This window comes from Cajanus cajan, chromosome 1 (assembly GCF_000230855.2).
Source record: "Cajanus cajan strain Asha chromosome 1, NIPB_CcT2T_4, whole genome shotgun sequence".
In the NCBI taxonomy this organism is placed as follows: domain Eukaryota; kingdom Viridiplantae; phylum Streptophyta; class Magnoliopsida; order Fabales; family Fabaceae; genus Cajanus; species Cajanus cajan.
This window is the reverse complement of record NC_138517.1, coordinates 78,669,999-78,691,711: the sequence shown is the minus strand read 5'-3', so window position 1 is coordinate 78,691,711 and position 21,713 is coordinate 78,669,999. Positions and strand designations below refer to the sequence as shown.

The window sequence follows — 21,713 nt, the reverse complement described above, 5'->3', positions numbered from 1 at the left end:
ATTTGATTAAATATGTTTTTACTTTCTTTTTTTTTATATTATTAATTTGAGTCTATAAACTTTTACTAATTTTCACCTTTAATCTTTGGATTTTTTTTGGTTCCTTCAAATTTTATTGTCCATATAAAAAAAATGTCAACGACTAAAAGTAAATAAAAATTATTTAAAAATTAAAAAAAAATTAAAAAAAATTGAAAGGTTAAAAATATATTTAATCCAACCTATTTTCCTTAATAGGCCAATGTAAAGCAACCCATTTTCATCCCCTTATACCAGGCCTGGGGAAACGAAAGTGGAAAAGTTGAATTTAAATGGATCAACTGATCCATATGTGTGACATGTGCTAAACTAGTATTATTATTATTTTTATATATACATACCAATTATAATGACCATATTATAGTTAGTTGGAACTAAAAAATTTGTGCCAAACTCATATAATTGAAGGAAAAAAAAGTGAATAGATTAATTTTACAAGTATAGTAAGAATTAAAGCTCTTATAAAATAATAAATAAGCTAATAAATTAAGTTTATCTCATCATTCATGCATAGATATTAAGGAAGTTTATAATATTTGACCTACATTGATTAAGTTAAACCTCAGTAACACTTAGAATAAAACACTTAAATGAATTATTTTAATAAATATAGAAAGTGAGGAATAGATTATATATAGAAGGCGTGTAAAATATGGTTTAAAAGGTGAGACAGGGTATTGAGGGTGAATGGTGGCACCTAAAAGCCAAGAAGAGGTGGTCGATGAAATGCTTCTTTCACACATCCATGCCTCCTTCCTACAACCACAATTCCCATCAAAAGGAAGAAATTAATTCAGAATCCAACCACAATTTCTGTGGACCCAACTCCTGTTTTTTTTTTTATTTTATTATTTTATATATTTTCTTTATTAAAATGACTTGCCAATATTCATTGCATTTTTTTATTGTCATAAAGTCATACAGCTTATTGATGGTTATCCTGTGGGAAAAAAAAAAACATACATTTCCACTTTTATTAGTTATTATTTAAATATATATTGTTGGTAAATGATTCCAAATAAAAATAGCTGAATGCATCAAGATCTGAGGTTATTCTATTTTAACTAAAAAATTTAAGTTCAAATTTTATACATGTAACTATATTAAATATCAAAAAGATCATTGGTAATGATCTTATCTAATTTAAGCATGATTATCCTAATAGGATCGATCTATAAGGTTAAAATCAACAAAACTCTCATTCTAATATTTTGAATTAAATTATTTTAATCCATTAGTCTATCAAATAGAATAAATTTGTGAACTTTATTTTATTTATTTTTAAATAAAAATATAAATAAAATATCATGTCAAATAGACTTAATAAGTTTCAAACCTAAAAATTAATGGTCTAATATAGTTTAATTGGTCTCTCATATCTAACTAAATTGATATAATTTTTTCAGATCATTTCTTTTTAGATCATTACACTATCGAATTAAGACAAACCATTTTAGACACTTTTAATTTTTACTCTTTTATAAAAATAATTCAGTTTTTAAGCAATGTAGTTCGGTTGAATTTTATTTTATTTTTAAAATAGTTGGATTCAAGATTTTTTACGAAAAATTTAATTTATCACCAGTTGACTTGAGTTGAGTTATTTGTTTTTCCCAGCCATAACCAAACCAAGTGTCTAATAGGCAGGAAGCAATGAGATGATGAGCAAGCATAGCATTATTAGGATAGCACACTTTGATATATCAAATAGAATAATATAATAATATTGAAATGGAAAGCATAACAAGGTGGGTGCTGAATCATCGATTACTCTTAATATAATAAGGTATTGGTTGGGATACGTGTCATGTATTAGAAAAAAAAAATTCATACCTAAATACTCTCTAAACCCATTCTCTCTCTCTCTCTCATTTTATTCCTAATTTTTAATTTTTATTTTAAAATTTTTTATTTTTAAAAATTTTGAATTTTAAATTTTATTTCATAAAAAATAATTTTTAATTTTTTTTTTTTGGATTATCACATGTTAATGTCCTATTTCTTTATATTTAAGGGATAGTCGTTAACTTTTACTGGTATTTATTATCATTACAAATAAAACAAAGATATGAAGAGGAGGGTTCAAACGACATCGGTGTAACTTTTACTAAGTGTTACACCGCTCAATAATTTTATATTAAATGTGAATTTTGAAAATCCAACCGTTGGATTGAAAGTTTATATCTCTTAAATCATATATATCAAATTTTATATTAATCCAAGATGATTTGATACTTCATTCTTATAAAACAAAATTGACGTAATATATACATTTCAAAATATACTAAAATATGAACACTTTGATTACCTTCAAGTTGTTGTTCAATTTTAACAAAATTTGACATATATGATCTAAAAGATATGAACTTTCAATCTAACGGTTGGATTTTCAAAATTTATATTTAATATAAAGTTATTGAACGGTGTAACACTTAGTAAAAGTTACACCGCTATCGTTTGAACCCTCATTGGATATAAATTCTCTACATTCACATTTAAAAGAATATTTTATCGAATAAAATCAATGACAAGATTGTAACCGAAACCTTTTTCACCCAAGTTACTTTCTTATATTATAACTCTTCTTTCCAAATTAGAAACTCAATTCAATTATAAGTGGGGTCATTTACACAATCTAGAAAATTAATATATACTACCTAACAGCATGGTAAGATGTAGTTGGTTGAATGATTTTTTTTTATATATATATCTTAGAATATCCATAATGTGATCAATAGATATTAAATATTATATGGTAAGTGTGCTATCGAATGTAGTGTCTATAATTGAATGGAACCACGATGGATGGAACAATTGTAACTCTTCATAAAAAAAGAAAATGGTTTGAATGGAATAATAGGACCTCTTTTCACTTTATAAATACACATCTTGGAATATACGATTAAAAAAAAAACTTTATACGATTTTATCTTACAATGTATAAGACAATCCTAAAGGCAATCATAAAAGATATTTAAAGGCTTTCAAGTGAGTTTATATATTTAGGAAAAATGACTTGGAGATGTAAGTATTATTGACCCTTTCTTAATTATTATTTGGTGCCCTAAATTTGTTCAACTGTGATCCGATTTGTTATCCATTATGTTATGAAAAATTTAACAGGTTTTCTCTCAAATTTTCATGAACTAAATTCAATAAACACGTTTTAAACAATTTCCCTCAAAATCCACCATCTAAAATGCCGTATATTTGTCCATTTAAAAAAAAAACTCAACATTTTTCTATTTTAAACTTTAGCATCACACCTTATAAAATTGTTCAAATAATCAAGTTCTGGATCTTCTAAGCCATTTTCTACCCTATGTTCATTTGAATTTTTTATTATTTGAGCATAAAATAAAAATTGAGTTTTTCCATAAATGAAAACGCTTTTAAAAACTTAATGATATCGACAGATTACAGTTTAATAAGAATTTGGTTTTTTTAACACCATTTAATAAGAAATTGTTGGAGAACCAAAGTTACAATTCATTATTAGAGTAATAAAAAATATAATTTAGCTAAACACAAAAAACTCAACTCATCTTTAATGTGCTTAAAGTAGAGTTCAATAAATAATAATAAAAAAAGATAGATAAATTCAAATCATTTATGGTTGTCGATGGATTTCAAACACAAAATTTGAATTTCGAAGTCCATTTAAATCAAATTACTTGTATTTTGAGTGATTTCCAAATGCTTACTTTAAGATATCAACAAATCATTCAACCAAAACACCTTTAGAAATTTTATCACTTCAATTTTCAATGAACTTGAAAGGTACAAACAAAAATAGCGAAAAATAAAATAAATAAAAAAACTCGATAGTATATTATTTTTCTTTCCATTTATTGGTTAACAACTACTTGAAGAATACGCAGTCTAAGATCTTAATCAACCAAATAAAGTTGTTAAAGGGAAAGGAGATGTGTACTCTTATCTTATGTCCTGCATAGTGCATATTCAATATCCACACACGCACGCTGTTCTACGCCCTTACGAAACATATTTTCTTTAATATATTAATTTATATTACTATTGATGCAAATCCATATTAAAAGTAACTAAGAATTGTGATTCATACATAATTACACGTACCAAAAGTTTGTTAGCACATGATTCCTTAATTTAAAATTGAAGTTCGACTCTCCACTTATATATAAAGTCTCATTTTATTGATAAAAGAGTTGATTTGGTGAAAAAAAGAATCTACACATGTTAATTTAAAAAAATTAGAAATTAATTTAGTCGATAGGAGAATCTCTCTTACCTAATATAATATCATAATTAAATAATGGGTGACCGATTAACATAAACTTTGATTAGAAGCATGAGGTAGGGGTAGTGTCGTAATTTTGCGTCAGATACGGAAGCGTGTCGAACTCACGCCACCACTGGTTCCACGATTTTAACATTTAATTGAATGGAAAATTGTTTGGGGAGAGCGAAGGGTATTTGGGTATTTTCCGGCGGCACAGTGAAAGTGAAATTCCGTGGGAGCGCGTTTTATAAATGCTCCCGCGAATTAATTTGAGGCAAAGAGGGAAAAATAAAAAAGAAAGAGGGAAGCGCAATTGTGTTGTTGAGAGAAAACCCTAATTGGAAACGTTTGATTGGCGTTGTAGTGGTGATGATCGTGAGGCAGAAGATGGTGACGGAAGCGGAAATCATGTGCCAGCAGAGCATTCCGATGTTGGACGTCAAGTACCACCTTCGTGTGGCGCAAGAACACGCCGTTAAGGTCGACGTCGTTTCGCCCTCCTCCAACGTCGTTCCTGTATTTGCCCACGTGCGGCTTGAGACGGTTTCCGCTGAAACGCCTTGTTTCGAATCGGTGGGTTCCCCTTTTCCAGGTTTCTTTTTTCGGTGTTTTAATCGATTTTTATTTGGATGCCTTCTTGGGCTTTGGTTTTGTTTTTATTCGGTGGGAGAATTTGTAAAATTGGTGTTTTGTTATGTTGTCGGTTGTCTCTTGGAACTTGAATCGGTGGGATTTTTAGTTTTTTTCTTCTTTTTCAATTTCCCCTTTTTTGTGGATAATTGTGCATCAATCGGCGTGGATTTATCTGTGAATTTGCGAGTTTCGCGTGTTTTTTCTTTGTTAGATTTGTGGGTTCGGGGGGGGGGGGGGATCAAATTTTGGTGTGGAATGGTTGAGGGATTTCAGAAGCTATAATTTTTTACTAGGATTTTGAATTGGGTGTTTCTAAGAATTTTGTCATTGTTTGAGCCTCTTTCTGCTTGGTTAAACGGTTTTGGTGCTGATTGTTGTTTTGTGTGATGTTAGGTTGTGAGTTGTTCTGAGATGATTGAGGATTCCGTTTTAGAGAGTCCTGCTACGAAATTTATACCAAATGTTCGATCTGGGTGCTGTATGGATATTGGACCCAGGGGGTCAATGGATGATGAGCACATTCGGATAGATGATCTTGCTGGCCACCTTGGATTTGTGTTCAAGCAGCCAATACCCAGTGCGTTTTATGCGGTTTTTGATGGGCATGGAGGGCCTGATGCAGCTGCTTTTGTTAAGAACAATGCTATGAGATTGTTTTTTGAGGATGCTGATATGCTGCAATCATATGATGCTGATGCAGTTTCTCTCAAGAGGTTGGAAGATTCTCATAGGAGAGCTTTTCTGGGTGCGGACCTTGCTTTGGCTGATGAACAAAGTGTTAGCAGTTCCTGTGGGACAACGGCGTTGACTGCCCTTGTACTTGGAAGGCATTTGATGGTTGCTAACGCCGGTGACTGTCGAGCTGTTCTTTGTCGGCGAGGGCTGGCTGTTGATATGTCTCAAGATCACAGACCAAGTTATTTACCAGAACTCCGGAGGGTGGAGGAGTTGGGTGGTTTCATTGATGATGGTTATCTCAATGGCTATCTTTCTGTGACTCGTGCCCTTGGGGATTGGGACTTGAAATTCCCACTTGGTTCTGCATCGCCTCTTATCGCCGAGCCCGAGGTTCGGGTGGTCGCATTGACGGAGGATGATGAATTCTTGATCATCGGGTGTGATGGCATTTGGGATGTAATGTCAAGCCAGGAAGCAGTTAGTCTTGTGAGGCGTGGATTAAGGAGGCATGATGATCCACAACAATGTGCAAGAGAGCTTGTTAAGGAAGCATTGCGCTTACACACATCAGATAATCTTACTGGGATTGTTATCTGCTTGTCACCTGTGCAAAGCATTGTTGAATCATGTCCACCCCAGAGGAGAAGATTCAGATCTTGCTCTCTGTCTGAAGAGGCCCGGAACAGATTGAGGAACTTGCTAGAGGGAAACTGAATGTAAATACGGTTCTCATGGTTCACAATCATTCCTTTCATGCGTTTGTAGGCTGTTTTGGAGTTGGAGCTAAGCAGCTACAGCAATTTTTGTAGGGATAGAAGAGTTTCGACCTATTTAATTGTTATTTTGGTGTATGTAGAGAAACATGTAGCTAGCTAGTTTTGGCGGGAATAATGGAGGATTCGATTTCACATTGTTGTTACATCTGTAAATAAGAGATGATTTAGACTTTTCAGCAATGCTATGCGTGAATGAGAACAGAAAACGAGTTATTTTCTTGATTGTTGCATTCAATAGGGGTTTGTTTGATGCGTGGGATGGGATAGTTGAGTAATGAGTAGAGTGCACGTTTCAACCCTTTCGTGTGTCCTTTTTTTTCCTTGCTCGTTTACTTCCAATTCTCTAAAACTCCCAAGTACTCGAGGTGCTAGAAGATAAAAATTCATTCCAACTACATGGCGTTAACGAATCTAAAATTATATTTCTTCTTAGAAAAAATTAAATAAAAATAACCAAATGTTTTTAATAGAAGTAAGAACGAATTGTCAGTTTAGTTCCAAAAAAGTGTCATTAGTTATTAAATTTAAACTAAAGAAATATATATATATATATATATATATATAAGAATTAAAATGATAATAAGTAATTAGATTAAAATGAAACAGTTTAAGATTTTAAGGATTTACTAAAAATTTCTTTTATTATAAGGAACATTATGTTTCTAAAAACTAAAATAGTGGTTTTTTGCTCTAATTATTAGGAAGGCCATAATAAAAGCAGTGATATCAAACTTTCATTAAATTTATATGCCTGTATTATCTTATGGAAACACTTGATTAAAAACAAAAAGTAGAAATAAACTTCCGTTATTGATTTTCCTTCCATGTATAGTAATAATCTTATACTAATACAAACCACAAATAAAAACTCTTGCTTTTTATTGTTTACTCAGTGAGATATTAATAAAATATTGAGTCTCTGTAAAGTGAAATTTTATTCCACGAAAATTAAGTCTTAACTCGGGATTTGATTTTTCCTTTATAACTATATTATTATTACGATATACTTGTTAACTTTACCGATGATTAATATTAAAAATTTTGCTGTATACTTTTCTTCTTTCCATTCATAATACTAAAATTCCAGACTTTGCAATTTGGGGAAATTTCTGACTGTACTATGTTTTATTTTGTTGATTGCGGTTTTTAATTCAAAATATGATCATTTTTTTTAGTATGTACGGAGTATATTTAATATTTAAAATGCTGGAAATCGAGATACTGTAGACTAATAAATAACCTTGTAAAAAATCTAATCCGGTCATCAAGATTGTATATTTACCTTTTTATAATAAAGAGTTTTATGAGATTTTTTTACAGCACAATTTTACAATCTTAATATTATATATTTTTTGATTTTTTTTATAAAGAAAACATGACTTCTAGTTTTCAAGGAAAGTGCATTCCACTCCACAAGACAACTCCCTAAAATTTGTACTATAAATATTTTAATATTTGAAGTTAATTTTTTTGAATACTTAAAAATAATTTTTTATAATATTAAAGTTTTGATTTAAGTGTTCAAATGGACATAAAATAAACCTTTTTTTTTGTTGGTTTTGATTTTTTCTTATTTTGAAATAATAAATGAGATTTCCATTTTAAATTAAACGTTATTATATAGTTGTTTACGGTGAAATTATGAGTTCTTTTTATTTAGACTAGCACAATGAGTGTTTCAATTTAAGTGTGTTTTACTTACGTCAGAGAGATAGAGAGATTAATGATTACCCATTTCCCAACATTCATCAATGATTAACATATAACTATTTTCACATACATGAATGCTTAAATGAATCGAATGAACAATCATAATGCGAGCAATACAAATCATGATTCATTTGAAGGTTGATTACATTCACGTTAAAGTACCTTGATCGAACCATATAACTACGCTACGTGAGTACAAGAATGGAAAACTACTATTACCCTACTCCTAAAATGCAAAGTAAAAAATGGTCCAGAAGCAATCATACCCAAAGATGATTCCTCGCGCAGAAGCCATGTTCGCAGGCAGTGAATGCTTGGGAGTTCTATTAGATATGAGTTTTTCGGACCTTGAAGAAGTCCGTGATCTTTGTATTTATAGAGATGTAATGGGTAGTTACTTCTGTACACGTATATTCTTAACCCATAACTGCTACCCACTACATTTGCTACGTGGTTCAGAATAACTTCCTTAAACCGCTCTTCCCACGTGTTCTTATCCTTTTCCTTGATAACCGCTTATGGCTTAGCCATTTCGACTTTTCCAAAGTGCGTTATTTTCGACCCTATCTTGAATGTCTCCCATGTAAAATCTTGTTTTCAACTCGAATGCTCTTGAATCTTAATTCGACCTTGTCTCGAGTATCCCCTTTTAGGGCTGGTTATAAGTTTTTCATGTATGGTAGCCTTGAGGTAATGCCCTTAGTCAATCTATTTTCGTGTCTTCTCACTTCGAGTGGTCTCAACAAATGCCCCCCTAGGAATTCAATCTTGATTGTTCGTTATAGAAAGATTTGAATTCCTATCTAAGCCCCCTTTAGTTAATATCTCTAAGAGGAGTATTCTCTTTCGATGAAACCCTGTTTTCCCTTGTCCTATCACATTTACTGCCTCTGATCGTTGAGATTGTATTGAGGTATTGATGATAAATACGGTGCCTGTTTCTTTTTTTTTTTTTTTTACTGTTACCAAATTGTTTTGGCGGCCGTTACAATCATCAAAGTTCGAATTTACTCCAAAAGCCCATTTTGCTTGAGGCCCAATACCTTGTTACCCTAGGGTTAAACTTACCTTTACCTTTACCATCTTACCTTCCTTCACGTTTCCACTTTCTTCTTCTTCCTCGTTGGTATTCTTTCTTTGCTCTTCACTTGCTTTCTTCACGCCCAAGCTTCCTTCTTTCTCTCCGGTGATATCTTTGCTGAACTACTTCCGCTATCATGGCCTCTTCTGCTGCTTCAACCCCTTCCCCTGTTACTTCACTGGTGTCTCCTGTCACTGCTACTGGGGCTGCTTCATCCCCGGTTGTGTCTACTACTATGGCTACCACCGCGGTCACCACTATGGCTACTGCCACTTCCACCCAACCAAGTTCTTTGCTAATGGCTAACGCGCGAGTACATACCATTCCAGAGGGCACTGAAACCTTCATCCCCATCCCTGGTATGGAAGAGGCCAGCCTCAAGATCTTCAACTCTCAGGTACTCCTTCCTTTCTCTCTTGAGAATGGTAATATGCATGCTTTCTTAGGGCCGTTTCTAGGTCAAAACAAGAAAAAATTTGGTAATACCCTGCTCCCTGAGGACTCCTCTACATTACCTTTTATCCATTCACCCTCCATAGACCTTTCTCTGTTTAAAGATACTACCAAGATTTTTCGAGCTTTTCCTCCTATTAAAGATAGACACCTTCAATGGTTACTTCGTGTGGAAGATGATATGAGTTCTTCTTGGGCTGAAACGGGTATTCTCGAATTCATCCAACTCGCGAAATTCGATTTACATCTCTTCGATCCCCAGATGCTTCTTTCTGCTATTTTCTTTTGGAATAGGGAAACAAGAGCTTTCGAGTTTCCTTGTGGTTTCGTTTGCCCCACTCTTCTGGATATCGCTGCTATAACTGGCTTGTCCCCTTTAGGCGATAGATTTTACCCTGATGTTTTCGAAGATGAACTTTCGATTAAAGATCTCTCTATCACTTGGGATAAGAAAACCTATTTGGCTTTCATCAATGCGCACATGGGACAGCCTGGGATCCCTGTTTCGCCCTCTGAACACATTGCATTTTTGTTATATTGGTTGTCAGCTTGTGTTTTTTGCACACCCTCCCTTCAAGTACCCAAGTATTATTACGCTCTTGCTCAAGCCTTATACTTAAAGAAGAGAATCTGTCTGAGTAAACTACTGTTGGCTTCTCTTTATACTTGCCTCGATGAAGCCTCGGAGAGTCTATTTCGTGAATCAGGCCCTCGAAACCTTTCTGGTCCACTTTGGTTACTTCAACTATGGCTCAATGCCATCTTTGAGAAGAAGCTTTCTCTGTCTTCGACCTTCAACTCTACTTGTGAACTTGAAGGGGCTCGACTGACCACTTTGACCCCTCGAAAACGTTCTGTTAATAACTTTGGAGTTTACGTAAAGACTATCCTCGACTTCACGGAGTTCAGTGAAGACTTAACTCCTTTCATTCGACCTACCCTAATAGGTCCTTCTTGGCTTCGACAAAACAACCAAGTGGGGGATATTGCTTCAGATATGATTGAGACTTGGTTTGGCTTTTTATCATGGGATCTACTTTTTTCTGGTATGAGGCAAAAAGATGTTCGAGTTTACCCTTACCACCCTCAACTCTTTGCCCGACAATTTGGATTGTGCCAAATGAAACCTCTTCCCCTTCGTCGAAAAGAAGGCATAGACGCTGACATCTGCGTCGAATCTGGGAACTATGAAGAGGTTCTACAATTCATTTTGCGTCCTGACAAGAAACTTACACTTACCCCTTGCAACTTCTCACCTTCTTTCTTAGTTTCTAGATGTTACCTTCGTTGGTGGTGTCAGTATTGTACTGATAAGCTTATCTCTTTCGATATCTTTTTGAAGAAGCTGATCAACTCTCCTCTCTCTTGTTCACAGGGGCCTAAACAACCAGGTACTTTCAAGAATCAACTTACCATTTATCAATTTGAACAATTTTTTAAGGTTTGTTATCGACCTGACAACGTACACCGCACCATCTTTGACGCTTCTGTGTCCTTATCGAAAATGGTACAACGGAACATACGCTCGAAAAAGGTAATAAACTCTCTCGGTAAAACTAATTTCGAAAAATTTTGTCCAAAGTATATACCTCCTCTTCCAAATGCCCTTTTTGGCCTGGTTAAACATGTATCTCATCCTCCTTGGGTGAAAACACTCGACCCGTTTTACCTTGAACGCAAAGAAATTCCCGTAAAGGATAAAGTTACCTACGCGCTATGTTCCGTGTACGATTTTCCTCGAAACAAGTGGTGGCCATTATGTTGGGTCAATAACATTAACCCTCCTCCTGGTAAATATTTCTCATTTACTTGTTTTTCGAGTATACCTCGAACCTGTCTCACTTCTTTGGTCCAACCTTGCAGCTGCTATTCCTCAGCGTGTTCCTCAACATCCTGATCCAACTCCCGATTGGGAGAGTGATGAAGATGAAAGTGTTTCGAAGAAAGGTCGAAAAAGAAAAACCGCTGCTGACAAGGTTTCTTTACGTTCGAAGGTACGGCTTGTCTCGATTGCAACCTTTCTCCATTAATATTCTATTCTATCTCACTCTTTTTGAGCTTCAACTTCACAGAATATCGAAACCTCACAAAAACAAGAAACCTCGAAAAAGCCAAGAGTGGATTCGGACAGTACCAAAACTGTAAGTAATTTAATTCGAACATCAAGGTTATTCTCATGCTCATATTTCATAATCAATTACTTACCTTTCAATTCTCTTCAATTCAGGTCTCAACCACAAAAAAGCAGGACAAGGGAAAAGCGAAGATGGTCTTACCTCTTCCCAAGAAATCCCATAAACCTTCTGGCGGGAAGCTACTCAGCGACGCCATGAAATCTGTTCCAAAGGTATTTCGATTTTTACTTTCATTTACTTTGTATTTTTGATTTGTCTAACATTTCCTCAATAGGGTATCGAGATTATCCCTTTGGACTCCTCTCAAGATATGTCTCGTGAGATACAGAAAAACGTACCTCTTGTCGCTGAAGTAACTCAACAGGTTCATGTTCTCATACCTTTCGACTTCGAATTTTCTGGTGTTTTAACTTAATCTTTTAACTTGCCCTTTCATTTCATCAGTTGCCTACCTCCCCGGCGGATGTTGCAACATTGGCCTCAGTTATGGCTTCGATAGAGGTTCCTCTTCAGGCTGAAGAAGATAGGGTTTTCCAACCAGAGCCTTTGACCCATGTGGAGACGCAACGAGACTCTGCTCAAGGTGAACCTTCTTTTGAGTTACGACCTCCCTTGAGTCCACACGATGGTATATTTCTTTCGACTTTACTTTTTGATATGATAACTTGTTAATGAAGATCTCTTATGTATTTCTCCTTGTGTAGGTTCCACTGAGTCTCCAAGACCTTTTACCACTTCTCCTTCGACCCAAGGAGGTGCCACTTCTTCTGTCCAAGACCTCTCCTCTATCCCTTCTCCCGATTTGGATTTGATGAGCTTTTTCAACGATGAGGACGAAGATCTCGATAATATCTTCGAGGTCTTGGATAACTGGACGAGCGGTCCCTCTGGGTCAGAAAAAGAAAAATTGCAGGTTGCTGAGCCAACTCCCAATACACCTTCTTATCAGCCTCTGCTCGAATCTTTTCACTCGAAAGCCTACGTTGAAGATCTTGACCAAGCTTTCCTCGTCCCTGAGTTTAAAACAGAGGTGCAGCAAATGCTCGATGATTTGCTCAGCTACTCTGACCTCCCTTCTGATATATCTTCGGAGCTTCAAGCGTTTATCAAGCCCTTCAGCCGTGCCTGGGAGCTTCGATCTCAGTGGTCTACTGCATATCAAGAGGTAGCCCAGATTGAGGTCGAAACTGAGGGGGATCGTGCCAAGCTCGAGAAACTCCGTGATGAATTGATTTCCATTAGGAAATCTACAGAAGAACTGATCTCTAACTTGCAGAAATTGCAGAAGGATGAAGCTGATATTGAGCATGCTATCGAGGCTCTGAAACATGAGCTTGATAACACTCGCTCGAAAAAGGACGGTGTGAAAATGAAGAGCCAAGAGGTCAAGTAGCACCAAACAGGACTTAAAGAGGAGGGCAAGGCTATTTCTTCTCGGCTGGCAAAGACCTTGGAACACAAGAAGCACTTGGAGGCTCAATGTGCCTCTCGCAAAAAGAATCTGGACGAGGCTTACAAAGCTTTCGAGGATTTCAAGAAGCAATTTTTGCAATAATTCGTTCTTCTTGTCTATTTTTCAACCTCTCAGTTTATATTTGTCTTGTATTGAACAATTATTCTTTTGCTCTTTTATGGAAATGTTTTAAATATTTCCCATTTATAACTTTGCTTGCACTTGAATTATTTATCTCCTTAATTACATATGCGTTCTTTGAATATACTTGCTCGACTAGAAATGGGCCTTTCCAATTATATGACCACTTCCCCAAACATCGAGATTTTTGGTCCATGGGAAGTATAACTTTTAATACCAATTCTCCGACTCGAAAACGTTGCATATTCACTCTCTTATTATAAGTTTTCTCGACTCTTTCTTTCTGTCGAACAATATTCTGTAACGCAATTAATCTTTCTTCCTCTAAAGAGATCAACTCATCATACATCAAGTTCCAATAATCCTCCACGGGTAATTCATTTTGTTTTTGTATATGAATTGATTGTAAGTTAATATCGATAGGAAGAATAGCCTCATGGCCATATACTAATTTATATGGGGTTGTTTTCGTGGCATCTCGAGGTGAGTTCCTATATGCCCATAGTATTTGGACGAGAGTTTCATGCCAACTTCGAGGTTTATTTGATATGTGTTTTTTGATTAAACCAATTACCACTTTATTAGCAGCCTCAACTTGACCATTAGCTTGGGCATAATATGGTGTTGAAGTTACCAACTTAATTCCTCTTGATTCTGCATATCGAGCAACGTTTCGACCCGTGAAAACCGTACCCTGATCAGTAGTGATTGTTTGAGGAATTCCAAACCTTGTAATAATATGGTCTTCGATAAAATCAATTATATCTTTTTGCTCGACTTCTTTTAAAGGAATAGCTTCAACCCATTTTGTAAAATAGTCTATGGCAACTAGTATATACCTGTGGTTCTTCGAGGAAGGTGGGTGTATTTGTCCGATTAAATCCATTGCCCAACCCTGAAATGGCCAAGGTTTGATGATCGAATGCAACTCACTTGCCGGTACCTTTTGTATTGGTCCATGTTTTTGACACTCCACACAACTTTTTGCGAATTCGATACAATCTTTAATCATAGTAGGCCAATATAAGCCTTTCCTTGACAAAACCCATTTCATCTTCTTTCCAGCTTGATGTGCTCCACAAATGCCTTCATGAATTTTTGTCATTGCTATATAACCTTCATGGTCTCCCAGACATTTGAACAAAACTCCGTCGAAGCCTCTTTTGTACAATTCATCATTTAGTAAGAGATAATTAAGAGCTTGGAGTTTAATCTTCCTTTCGACTTTTATGTTAGGATTTCGCAAGTATTCGATCAATTCGCTCCTCCAATCTTGTTGACTTGCTGAACCTATACTTAGAATTTCTCGATAGTCTAACACTTCACTCTTTGTATGAATCAGATATTCGAGATACTCTTTACTGATTTTATATCCAGAGGCTATTTGGGCCAATTCATTTGCAATAAGATTTGAGTCCCGAGGAATGTGTTGTAACTCTACTTCACCAAACGTGTCAAGTAACTGTGTAGCTCGAGTTTTGAATTCAATTAATTTTTCATTTAAACACTTATACTCTCGAGTTAATTGTTTGATGACCAGTTGTGAATCTCCTCGAATTACCACATTTTTAGCGCCCAATTCTTTAAGAATCTCAAGTCCAGTGATCAGTGCTTGGTATTCAGTTTCATTATTCGAGTATCCTGTATTTGTTTTGAATGATAACTTCGTCGGGACCCCTTTGGGAGAGATGATTAAAAGACCTATTCCGGCGCCTAACTCGTGTTTCGAGCCATCGAAATATAATTGCCAAGGCTTGGTGGTTATGTAATTAACTTCTTCAGTTTCATTCGAATGATCTGCAAGAAAATCTGCAATTATTTGTCCTTTAGTTGCTTTTAGCGGCTCGAAAGTTAATGGGTATTCGGTTAAGGCGAGTGCCCATTTGCCGACTCGAGAATGTAACACAGGTTTACACAACATATATTTTATCACATTACTTCGACAAAGTATTACAACATTACGAGTCCTAATATAGTACTTCAACTTAGTACACGCAACATAAAGACTTAAACATAATTTCTCTAAAGGGGTATATTTAAGTTCTGCTCCTACTAACATTCGACTTAAATAGTAAATGACTCTTTCGATGCCATTTTCATCATCTTGCGCCAGCATGCCCGCAATAGTCGAATCATTAGCTGAAATGTACAACTTCAGTTGCTTCCCTTCAGAGATTGGTGCAAGCACTGGAGGATGAGCCAAGTAAGCTTTAATTTCTTCGAATGCTCTCTGGTGCTCTTCATTCCATCGAAATTCTTGCTCCTTTCTTAAACGCAACAAAGGAGAGAATGCTTTAGTTTTACCAGACAAATTCGAAATAAATCTCCTCAAAAAATTTACCTTACCTAAGAGAGATTGAAGCTCTTTCTTGTTCGATGGAGGCTTGGTCTCCATGATAGCCTTGGTTTTGTTCTTATCTACCTCGATCCCCTTCTGGTGTATAATAAATCCCAGAAATTCGCCTGCTATGACACCAAAAGCACATTTCAGTGGATTCATTTTCAAACCATATTTCCTCATTCTCTCGAAGGCTAGTTTCAAATGATATAAATGGTCTTTCTTTTGTTTTGAGCCAACAATTATGTCATCAATATAAACTTGCACGAACTTACCAATCAAATCATGAAAGATTAAGTTCATCGCTCTTTGATAAGTCGCACCAGCGTTTTTAAGACCAAATGGCATCATCACCCATTCGTAGACGCCTAAGGCACCTGGGCATCGAAAGGCAGTTTTCGACACGTCATTAGCTGCAATATAAATTTGATTATATCCAGAATAACCATCTAACAAACTCATAATCTCGTTACCTGCAGCGACATCTATCATATTTTCAGCAATGGGCATAGGGTACTCATCCTTGGGAGTTGCCATGTTGAGATCTCGAAAGTCAATGCAAACTCTGAGTTTCCCATTTTTCTTTATAACCGGCACTATATTCGAGATCCAGTCAGGGTATCTCGAAGTTCTGATGAACTTTGCCTTCAGCAATCTCTCAATTTCCCCCTTGATTTTCTCAATCACTTCAGGAGCAAATCTTCGAGGACTTTGTTTCACGGGCTTCCTTCCTGGGATCATTGGTAGCCTATGTTCCACCAATTCTCGATCCAGACCTGACATTTCATCATAATCCCATGCGAAGCAATCTTTGTATTCATGCAAAACTTGAATTATCTCCCCTTTCAGCTCCCCTTGCAAGAACTTGCTAATGTAAGTGATCCGCTTATTTTCGATAGTTCCCAGATTAACCTCTTCGAGCGGATCTTGGGATTCTAACTTATGCTCTTCATTAGCGGCCCTCTCGAAACCCAAAGGTGAATCATCAAAAATGCAGTCCAGTTTGAGTTCTAGCTCTTGCTCTTTACCTTCTTTTGTCCTTTCGATCTCTAGATCTGCTTTTTCCTTTTGCTTTTCATTTTTTTCTGAGACTCCTTCGTCCCTTTGATTTTCTGTTTTTTGCTTTTCTTCCATCTTTTTCCCGATTTCGAAATCCTTTTCTTTTTGTTGTTTTTCTTTTTTCTCTATTGATTCGAAATCCATCTCTTCTTTTTTTTTGTTTTTCTTCGGCCAACATGGCCGTGCTAACCTCATTGTCAAATTGATCTTTATCGGCCAAGTTGGCCGTTTGATCGGCCACGTAGGCCGATATTCGAGCTAAGAAGCTCGAGTAAGGATCTTCGTCCTTCATGTATCCAGTGGAGCCGAATTCTTTTCGGCTCGAATCACGAATCCTCTCTTTACATCCCAACAAAAGGTTTTCTTGACACCTTCCTCTTCATCCATCACCCCAGAGTTGTAAGCGTCGAAAGGTTTGGTCTTGGCAAATGCTGTCAGTTGTTGATCAACAAAATACATGCCAACTTCATAAGTCTTCTGATCAGCTTCGAGAACCTCTAAACCTTCATCATCGTTCCAGAAGAAAACCTTCTGGTGTACGGTCGAAGGAACAGCACCTACACCATGGATCCACTCCCGACCTAGCAACACGTTGAAGTTTGCCTTGGAAGGTGTCACTATAAACATGGTAGTCCTCTTCACACTTCCAATCTGTACATCGAGCAGAATCATACCTTCAGGATGTGAAGACTTGCCTGCATAGTCAGAGATCATGATGTTGTGGGGTTTCAGATCAGCCAAGGATTTCCCAAACCTTTTTAGCATTGTCTTAGGCAAAATATTCACAGCTGCGCCTCCATCGACCAAGACTTTGTTTACCTCTTGCCCCTCAATCATCAGTGTTAACAATAGGGGTTTAAGGTGTCCTTTCATTTCCTCTGTGGGAGAGTCGAAGACAGCAGAATTAAACTTGGGGATGACCCTCGAGATTTGATTGACCCATATGATTTTGGATTCATAATTGGGGTCATCAAAGAAATCTTCTCGTTGCATGTCCTCTAGTTCATTCACGGATTCCATAGCACCACTATACTCTGAAGGTAGAATGGAAACTACCCCACAAATATCTTCCAAAGAATCTTCGAAACCGCTCTCGAAGCAGTCTGTTATCATGTCTTCATCGTCTTCGATGAACTTTCCAGAAGACTCCCCTTTTTGAGGAACTGGGATCGAAAAACGATTTCCTCCCATACCTTCAAAGGTTTCTTTGCGCATCCTTTGCTGCCTCCTCCATTGGGTTTTGGTTAAGTTGTTAAATGGCTGTCGAAAGCCACGTCCATATCCCCCAGCTGGAATTCTAACATTCCCTGTAGTCAAATTCGAAAATTTTCCTTCATTTCTCTGTACCGGGTTTCCCATGCTAGTCATTACTTGTTTACCTCGACCCATCATAGGCCTAGGTGGTGCGTTCCATCTCCCGACAGGTACATTCGCGTTCGGCACAAAAGTATTGCCGAACCTAGACGAGTTATACATCTCCATCTTCCCGACCGGGGCATTATATTGAGGCATATGAACTTGCCTCATGGTCAAACCAGCATTCGACCTAGCATTGGGCTTCATTTTTTCACGCAGCTTCTCAGCTTTGTAATTCTTCATTATTTCATACTCCTCGAAAGCCTTAGCCGCTGCTCTGTCGAAGACAGCACTGCATCGAGGACACAACATGACCTCTTTATCAGCTTCTTTTTTCTTCGATAGAAACTCCACCAGACTATCCCCCTTCCTTTGGGTATATGGGTTCTTGCTCTTTAGCAAAATCCTCCATTAACTCTTCGAGCTTCTCGTCAGAAATGGGCTCAATGCTATCATCGTCCTCAGCAGCAACTTCCACCATGTTGATGGACATCGAAACTGGTTTGACGTAGCCAGTGTGGGCAGCAAATGGATCAACATCTACTTTCATTTCCTTCTCTTCAAAAGCCAGGCGACCATCAGTAATCGCCTTCTCGATGAAATCCCTGAAACTCACACAACTGTTAGTCCAATGTCCATACATATTATGATATTTGCAGAATTTCTTTCCTTTTCTTTGCTCGAAAGGTGGAATTTTATGATTCTCTGGGAGTATAATCTGTTTATCTTTTAACAAGGTATCGAATATCTTTTCTGCCTTACTAACGTCAAAACTATATTTCTTAGTCGAATTCCCTTCTATATTACCTCCTGGTTTTAGCATTTGACATTGGTACGTAGGTCCAGGGCGTAATTCTGCCAAATTAATCTCGAAATCTTCACTTACAACTTCATAATTAGAATCCTCATTTAACTCAGAACTTTCTAACTACGCTATCTTTTCTTTTCGAACGAACTTGTCGAATTTCCTCAACTTTTCCTTTTCTAATTTAATTTGTTCAATCCTCCTCACTTTCTCAGCGAGTTGAGCCATGTCCCTCAATTGTTCGTTTACTAATTTTTTGCGTATTGAGAAGTCTAAACCTGTTGCGGCGATTCTAACCAATTCATGTTCTGGAATATTAGTATAGCATCGAGATTTTAATTGCCTAAACCTATTTAAATAGTCATCTAATGTTTCATTACTTTGCCTTTTGATATTCATTAGATCGACTATACTAACCTTTGTTTCCTCTCGAAAGAAATGCTCATGAAAGCTACCCTCTAGCTGTACCCAAGTATGTATCGAATTAGGAGGTAAGGTAGTAAACCAGGTAAAAGCATGTTTAGTCAACGAACTTGGGAAATATTTCATTTTCAAGTATTCATTATTAGCCAAATCCCCACATTCGACCCCATACCTAGCTATGTGTTCAACTGTTGACTCAGTTAATTCTCCTGCAAATTTCGAGAATTTTGGGACTTTCACTCCACGGGGTAATTCTACTTGTGTAATATAATCTGGAAAGGCTAACACAAAGTATGGGCGTTCATTTCGACCTACATCGAATCCATGTCTATTCAATATCCTTTCTACCATTTGATCTAAATTATCATTAGGGTTTCTGTTAGGTCGAACTATGTTTTGCAAATTTTCATGCCCCCCAGGGTTTTCTGTATCGTTCAAATTCACACTCATTGCTCTCGAAGGAGGCCCATTACCCAACTTATCTCCTATTTTGTTTATTAGCTCATAAAGGGGTGTCATGATGTTGTGCATCTGAGTAGACAACAAATTGACCATGTCATGATTACTATGGTCCATTTGTTGTCGAAGGGCCATCATTGCTTGATTACTAATACCCGTGGGCATGTAACTACCTTGTCGAATTAATGAACCCTCCTGACTTGTTCCTACATGTTGATACGGGTCTTGCATAACAAAACCCAGTCCACTTGGCCCAGGATTATATCCCTGTGGGGATATATTCATTTGTGAATTTGGCCCTATAAAAGGCATTGACATTTCGACATACGCAGGCTGGGTATTTCGCCAATTAGGTGGCATACCCCAAGGGTACTCTCTAGTAACATTTACTAACTCTTGAGTGGTATTATTATGCCTAGCATGGTTTTCAAGCAACACAGGAGGGGATCTTGCCCCCTGGTCACATTGGTGGCATTATCAAGATTGGAGTTAGGCTGTTCTACATCTACATTATTATGGTTTACGTTCATGTTATCAGACGTAGACATAGTTCTTCCACTCCTTAATCTCATGCAATTCACACACCTAAAACTAGTCCAATTATGTTCTAAATTAAACGTGTCCCACCGGGCGTGCCAATTTGTTTACGGTGGAATTATGAGTTCTTTTTATTTAGACTAGCACAATGAGTGTTTCAATTTAAGTGTGTTTTACTTACGTCAGAGAGATAGAGAGATTAATGATTACCCATTTCCCAACATTCATCAATGATTAACATATAACTATTTTCACATACATGAATGCTTAAATGAATCGAATGAACAATCATAATGCGAGCAATACAAATCATGATTCATTTGAAGGTTGATTACATTCACGTTAAAGTACCTTGATCGAACCATATAACTACGCTACGTGAGTACAAGAATGGAAAACTACTATTACCCTACTCCTAAAATGCAAAGTAAAAAATGGTCCAGAAGCAATCATACCCAAAGATGATTCCTCGCGCAGAAGCCATGTTCGCAGGCAGTGAATGCTTGGGAGTTCTATTAGATATGAGTTTTTCGGACCTTGAAGAAGTCCGTGATCTTTGTATTTATAGAGATGTAATGGGTAGTTACTTCTGTACACGTATATTCTTAACCCATAACTGCTACCCACTACATTTGCTACGTGGTTCAGAATAACTTCCTTAAACCGCTCTTCCCACGTGTTCTTATCCTTTTCCTTGATAACCGCTTATGGCTTAGCCATTTCGACTTTTCCAAAGTGCGTTATTTTCGACCCTATTTTGAATGTCTCCCATGTAAAATCTTGTTTTCAACTCGAATGCTCTTGAATCTTAATTCGACCTTGTCTCGAGTATCTCCTTTTAGGGCTGGTTATAAGTTTTTCATGTATGGTAGCCTTGAGGTAATGCCCTTAGTCAATCTGTTTTCGAGTCTTCTCACTTCGAGTGGTCTCAACAATAGTACGTAATTTGTTGTTTTCAGTGTTGTTCACATATTGACAAGTGTTATAGATCATTGTTCCTCACAGGCAAAATCAATTGTAGTGTCAAATGTTTAAGGTATACACGTATATGAGCATACATATTAAATAACCTAACAATTCATATCCTAAATAAGTAGCAACTGTGTGCATGTAAGTATCTATTAGACTTATTACCTATAAATATATTTTTGATGGCTTTTATTAGAATTGGATAAAACCAACCACCGATGCTTATTATATGTTAATTCTTTTTAAAACAACATTGCTATCTAATCAAAGAAAAGACGAGTGTTTAATCCATTTTATCATCAAACTCTTTGTATGTATTTTTTTCCTATCAGAAACAACTATAAAATGAGTCTTTTAAAACTTTTAGGAAACGCCAAAAATTATACCTTCTACCGCTGTGTGCATGG

The 21,713-nt window shown here is 36.4% G+C and overlaps 1 protein-coding gene across 1 annotated transcript; it reads left to right on the top strand.

Annotated features, from left to right (window-relative positions):
* The first annotated feature begins 4,515 nt into the window (after window positions 1-4,515).
* On the top strand, window positions 4,516-6,609 carry LOC109804192 (putative protein phosphatase 2C 13). The gene is made up of 2 exons (XM_020365984.3): window positions 4,516-4,873; window positions 5,327-6,609. The coding sequence occupies exons 1-2, from the start codon at window positions 4,670-4,672 to the stop codon at window positions 6,323-6,325; spliced, it is 1,203 nt and encodes a 400-aa protein (XP_020221573.2). The 5' UTR covers window positions 4,516-4,669; the 3' UTR covers window positions 6,326-6,609.
* Window positions 6,610-21,713: the final 15,104 nt, after the last annotated feature.

What these genes read in the sequence shown, in the direction of transcription:
- LOC109804192 (XM_020365984.3), top strand. Translation starts at nt 4,670, where the DNA reads ATGATCGTGAGGCAGAAGATGGTGACGGAAGCGGAAATCATGTGCCAG. An exon ending in AAACGCCTTGTTTCGAATCG is followed by an intron (nt 4,874 to 5,326) that starts GTGGGTTCCCCT and finishes GTGTGATGTTAG; the next exon opens with GTTGTGAGTTGTTCTGAGAT.